Source organism: Solanum tuberosum, unplaced genomic scaffold (assembly GCF_000226075.1).
Source record: "Solanum tuberosum cultivar DM 1-3 516 R44 unplaced genomic scaffold, SolTub_3.0 scf00125, whole genome shotgun sequence".
NCBI classification, from domain to species: domain Eukaryota; kingdom Viridiplantae; phylum Streptophyta; class Magnoliopsida; order Solanales; family Solanaceae; genus Solanum; species Solanum tuberosum.
The window spans coordinates 508,959-514,855 of record NW_006239052.1 but is presented as its reverse complement, the minus strand read 5'-3'; the positions used below and the strand labels follow the sequence as shown (position 1 = coordinate 514,855).

At 37.1% G+C, this 5,897-nt stretch overlaps 2 protein-coding genes across 2 annotated transcripts in view; one reads left to right on the top strand and one right to left on the bottom strand.

Moving 5' to 3' along the window:
* The window catches only part of LOC102588037 (uncharacterized), a 9,373-nt gene extending 7,177 nt beyond the window's left edge, over nucleotides 1-2,196 (top strand). Inside the window, exons 3-6 of the mRNA XM_006350604.2 lie at nucleotides 645-821; nucleotides 928-1,011; nucleotides 1,341-1,422; nucleotides 1,521-2,196. Coding sequence (XP_006350666.1) covers nucleotides 645-821; nucleotides 928-1,011; nucleotides 1,341-1,422; nucleotides 1,521-1,963 — 786 coding nt within the window. The 3' untranslated portion in view covers nucleotides 1,964-2,196. The remainder of the gene's footprint in view (nucleotides 1-644; nucleotides 822-927; nucleotides 1,012-1,340; nucleotides 1,423-1,520) is intronic.
* A 463-nt stretch (nucleotides 2,197-2,659) lies between these two features.
* LOC102587719 (60S ribosomal export protein NMD3-like) lies at nucleotides 2,660-5,485 on the bottom strand. Its single transcript, XM_006350603.2, has 2 exons — nucleotides 5,359-5,485; nucleotides 2,660-4,660 (listed from the first exon to the last, which is right to left on the bottom strand). The coding sequence occupies exon 2, from the start codon at nucleotides 4,656-4,658 to the stop codon at nucleotides 3,123-3,125; it is 1,536 nt and encodes a 511-aa protein (XP_006350665.1). The 5' UTR covers nucleotides 4,659-4,660; nucleotides 5,359-5,485; the 3' UTR covers nucleotides 2,660-3,122.
* Nucleotides 5,486-5,897: the final 412 nt, after the last annotated feature.

The window sequence follows — 5,897 nt, the reverse complement described above, 5'->3', positions numbered from 1 at the left end:
TATAAGTTATAAGGTGTGTTAAAATTGTGGAGAACCTGGGCATATGAAGAGGAAATCAGCGAGGCTGGGGGGGGGGGGGAAAAGGGGGGGGGGGGGGGGGGGGGGGGGTTGACATGTTTTAGGGATATGGGAAACACTTCATATTATTATTTTGACATGGGAAAATAACGTCATAGACCTAGCTTGAGGAGACATGTGTCTCTGCTTAAATTGCTGCTTGATTTTGATGTTTATGTTGGTTGTATAACTGTATGGCTACATATTTGATTGATTTATTCCTTTTGCTACTTCAAATCCTCGTATGGATTTGAACTATTACAGTTACATACTGGAAAAATACGTAAGTTGGAAAAAGAGTTCTATTTTTTCATTTGCTGTGATCCTCTGCGAACCAGACCATTTTTATGCTCTTTAGCTAGATACGAATATCCGATGTTGAACTTACTGGAGTAAGTATAAACCATTCTCTTCTTTGAATCTTTTTAATCTGTAATTCTCAAGCCATAATTGCTGGTGTATTGCATGATTTGCAAGGTGACTTTGCCTATGACCAAAGGCTCTTTATCCATACGATTAATTTAAATTTTCTTTGGAAGTTCTCTGTTCTCTCTTAGTGATTCTAAAAGAATCATTCTATTTGTCAGATGGGCCCAACAATCTACCGAACCAAAACTGTTTTTGAAGATGCAACTCCTGATTTAGTCAGAGATTTCTTCTGGGATGATGAGTTTAGGCCGAAATGGGACCCAATGCTTGGTTATTTCAAGATATTGCAGGAATGGCCACATACAGGATCTATGATTATCCACTGGATTAAAAAGGTGTGTTACTCATCGATGCTATCTTAGTGTTTTTTGTGAGAAACTCCTTACGATGCATTTCTTCCATTAGGTTCTGCCCTCACATAATATATTTTTGTTGCTACAGTTCCCGTTCTTCTGCAGTGATCGTGAATATATAATCAGTAGAAGGATATGGGAATCTGGGAAAACATATTACTGTGTAACAAAGGTGAGCTATAGAGGACCACATGTGAATTTGATTGTTGTCTGAATGCTTCAAAAACAAGTTTTAAATGACTGCTCTGTCTACACAGTGATTTTTATTAGTGCTTCCACCTGACATTTTTCAGACCTTTATGACCTGTGAAGTTGCTGTGTCTAAAACCTTTAATTAGTTTCCATGAAGTTCATAAATTAGAACTTATTTGTACTGGGACTAAGTTATCCTATATTACATCTTGTCATGATGGCTTGTTAGTTGGGTTATGACAACTATATATTTTTCTCAAACCATGTAGCCACGCATCATATTCACATCTTTAACATGATCTTCCACAGAGTGTACCATACCCATCTCTGCAAAGACGTGATAAGCCTAGGCGTGTGGACCTGTACTTTTCAAGCTGGATTGTTAAGCCGGGTAGGTAGCGCCATCACCCACGGATGTTTAAAGGGACTAACTTTGCAAATTTCCTGTTGCCTGTTGCATAAGTTGATTTACTCGTGAAATGGTTGCAGTGGAATCAAAGAAGGGAGATGGACAGTTATCTGCATGTGAAGTCACGCTTCTTCACTATGAAGATATGGGCATCCCAAAAGATGTTGCTAAATTGGGAGTTCGTCATGGAATGTGGGGAACAGTCAAGAAGTTGCACAACGGCTTCAGAGCATACCAGAATGCAAGAAAATCAGAGGCAGCAGTTTCTAGATGTGCTATGATGGCTCGGATTACTACAAAGATCTCGCTTGATGAAAGTGTTGATGCTTTGGAGCAAGTTTCTGCTGAAGAAGATAGAGCTGTGGAAATCCAAGGCCAAAGAGGAGATGGTGGTATTGACTGGAAATGGGTGGCTATAGGAACAGTCGCTGTAGTTTGTGGCCTTCGTTCAGGTATGATAGGAAAAGCTGTGCTATTTGGAGCAGGGCAAAGGATTGCTCGCAGAGGCAGAAATGCTCAGTGAGGAGTGGTAGCCAACGCCACTTTGTAGCAATTCTACCTTATTATTGTATGTATATATTATTCTTTATTGGTTTAACATTAAAGCCTACAACCATCAGCGTGGAGAAAATAATTACTCCATGTACTCTTGACATAAAAAAGAGACCGTTCCTTTACACGGATCGACAACACAGTGTTAATGGTTCTTCTGACTTTATTTTATTAGGTTGAAGAATGGCTGCCGCTTAGAAAAGAGTTGGTGCTTGGTTCAGTTTGAGTCGTATTTTTTTCTTTCAATACAGTCGCTCAACCAACATATTAGTTTGCACTAATTCAATTAAATGTTATATGAAGTTTGAAAAATAATAAGTCAATAGACGTAGGAAGCATGACAATCTTGTCTTTGTATGCAACAAATGAAAATGGCCACCAACCACGCTTTTACATCCATCCACTGTGGGATACATTTTTGCAAAGCATAGACCCTTACTGAATAGGGCAACTCAAAGAGGAGAACAAGGGTTCTTCTCACAACTAACGAAGAGATTTTAGTGGAATTGCCGCATTTGAAATTGAGCACAGTTTTGGAAAGAAATAACGCACTTATTTCTCAAGAAGACGTGGGAAACATGAACGAACGAAATAAAAAAGATATAGTAACATTAGCAACAAGAAGAATAAGGGAGGTGAAGCTTTAAAACATAATACACAAGAAAAATGATCAAAAAGACTTTAAAATAAATAATTGAGTCATTACACGCCCTAGATCCACACCATAAAAGTAAACAAAAATTGTATGATAGCAGTTCTTCCAACATGGCTTGTCGTCTGGTATTCTAACTGAACTTTTAAAAATTCAAAATGCATTCTTCTATTGAGAAGCAGTGGCTTCACATAGACTCAGGAAAAGACGACTGTCACTGTTCGCATTCTTTTGAATATAACAGGAAGAAACATGTATGAGCACTATCACACCTACAGGACTCTGGACCTAATTACTCCAAGCAAAACCGAATCCTTGCGCTTTACAAAGGATTAACTAACCACAAAAGCAGGAAATCATAGTAATAAAACAGTAATACTGTAGAAACGGGCAAGGGGTGCAGCAGCAGGTCTCACCTATGAAATTCATCTAAGATTTTTAGTATCCAATAAAGCAAGCACATGTCCGAGTACTTGACTCACTCCCTCATGCTATCATTGTCAACTTCCGCCTCACTTAAATCAAGATCAGCTAACAATTCTTCCAATGGGACAGAAGGAGCATCATCGCCATCAGTCACAGATGCCATTTCTGATGGCTGATACTCCTTGTTACGATAAAGTGATATGTTGAACCTCAAATCTGGATTCTCCTCTAAATCTCTTAAGAATTGTTCATACTCAGAGTTCATCTTCTCTTCATGATCTCTACCCTTCACATTGTCATCAATCTCCATATTGAGAGATTTCAGCTTCCATGAACGAGGCTTCCCACGCTTCTTCTGCCATTTCTCTTCATAGCTCTTCTTAACCAGTATTACATCTGGGAGAACAAAACCTTTATACTTATCAAGCTCACTATCATTACTATTAGTAGCATATAAGTCATACCCAAGTGCATAATCCCCAGGGTTTAGAAGATGCCCCAGATGTGTTCGTACATTGAAAATTGTGTCATTCTTTCCAAAATCAGATATACGAGCTACTTGGGCGTCTGCCAAAGCATACTTAGATCCACCAATATTGACCTCAGTAGAAACAGCCTCAACATCTAGAACAATATATTCCACAAGCAGCCTACTAGAAAGTAGTGACTTAAAAGACGCCCTCCAGTATTGTTCCGCATCCAGAAAACAGTTCCTGAGAGTAAATGGGTCAAGTAAAGCAATGTGGTTACTCACCTTGGTGCAAATCACAAGTGGCCCTAGATTCCCCAAACTATTTGAAACTTTTGGCGGAAGACAAATCAAGTCCTCACGACAAACTGGGGAAATTTCAACTGAAAAAGTATACTTATAGTTGTAATTGTTGTTCTTGGAATCATGAGACACTAGTTGTTTGTCATTACGGCTCCGACTGGGAACAACTTTTCCTATGAACTCCACAAATTTTACAGCATGACTCCGATTAGAGAAAAACATATCAATTCCTTGATCCATTTGCTTAATCATTATAGCACGAGAAGCAGCATCATGCTTAAGAATAAGCTGTTCCAAATAGAAGAAAGTTCGCCTGTGAGTAACGTGCTGCCTTAGTTGTACTGCAGCCACCCACTGATCAGGATTCGCCTGAACCCTCGTACAAGCTTCACACATTTGGTCTTGGATAACAAATTCAACTGTGTAGGCCTGCTCAAGGATAGCTCCGTGAAGAACCTCTTTCTGAACCTTCAACTTGACTTTGATTCTCTTGGAGTGAGGTTCAGTCCAAATGAACTCTGCCTGCACTAAACGGACTTTATTCAAATTCTTCAACCTCTTCACACAGAATGTCAATAGCTCCTTTGATTCTAATTGAGCTTTAATCCAAGTCCTTGGAGGTTGCAAATAGCTATCACATTCAGGGCAATGGCATATGATAACATGCTTCTGGAGACCTTCTGTTATGTCAATTTCAGACCTCAAGCAGTTGGCACACATATTAGCAGCATTTGGTTGCATACTTATACCACATTTGCAGCATAAAACATTTCCAATTGTATGATGCACTGTAAACATTCCCGTGTCTTGTGCCATGGCTGGTAAGAGACAGATAAGACAGCAGTAAGCAGAAAAGGACAAAAAAGATAATGAAATATGCACAAACAATTTAAGGTTTACCAAAATCAAACAAAAAAAAAACAATTTTAAGTTACAAAACCACCTAAAAAGTATCTCATATATTGAAAGCCAAAGTCTACACTCACATCTGGGAGGAAAAAGATTTTTAATGTAACATGGCTCCAAATTAGCATAGTCGAGAACAAGCTACTGGGAAATTTAGTTCCAGTAATCTCAATGATATGGCTTCAAAAATAAGTGAAGAAGAAACATAAAGGTGGAATCCTTTCTAAAGCCATAACAAGAGCTTTCTATTTTTCAGTTAACCTTTAGTCCAAAGAAAGAAGAAGCACAAATAAGTGCAACTCTTGAACAGAATTGATTTTAAAACAATATAAAAATTCAAACTTCACCTAAGTTTAGATTCCCCATTAATAATTTCTTCTATCTTTCCTTAGACAACAGCTTCAATACAAAAGAGAAAACCATGCACAGGATTTAACTTTATACTCTCCTAAGGAGCAAAAAAAAAAACAGGGAAAATACATACAAGTTGAAAAATTCATGGCTCCTAAAAGCAGAAACATAATTTATGGCATCAAATAGCAGAAATCATTAATCGAGAGATATTTATTTAACCTAAAGATAAAAATTTCAACACCATGATGAAACTTACCTGAACAAAGACAGACGAGCAGAAGCGGCAGCGATAGACGAACGAATTGCAACGGCGGCGACAGACGGACGAGTAAGGGAGTTAATGTAGAACCCTAAAATTAGGCCCAAACAATAAAGAGTGAAATGATAAGTTGATGGCGGCTGATAAGGACAAATTATGTAATTAACCCGATTAGTATTAAATAAAAAGGGAAAAATGCCAAGAATACCCTAATCTATTATAATAATTCAAAAATATCCTTTTTATTTTTACTTTTTGATCTAAAAATATCCTTTTATTTTTATTTTTGGTTTTAAAAATATCCATCTTTTGATCTAAAAATGCTCTCAATCCAATTTTTAATGAATTGAATTCTTTTACTTATAGTTGATTTTTTTATTTGTTCAAAAGAATATTTTTTATTTATTCAAATTCTTAAGGTCAATTCATCTCAAAATATTTAAAGGTAACGTATAATAAATTATTATAAAGATTTGAAACTATTTTCTCTAATATGACAACATTAGGAATGCTCTTAATGTCAGTGAATTTTTTTT

What these genes read in the sequence shown, in the direction of transcription:
- LOC102587719 (XM_006350603.2), bottom strand. Translation starts at nt 4,658, where the DNA reads ATGGCACAAGACACGGGAATGTTTACAGTGCATCATACAATTGGAAAT.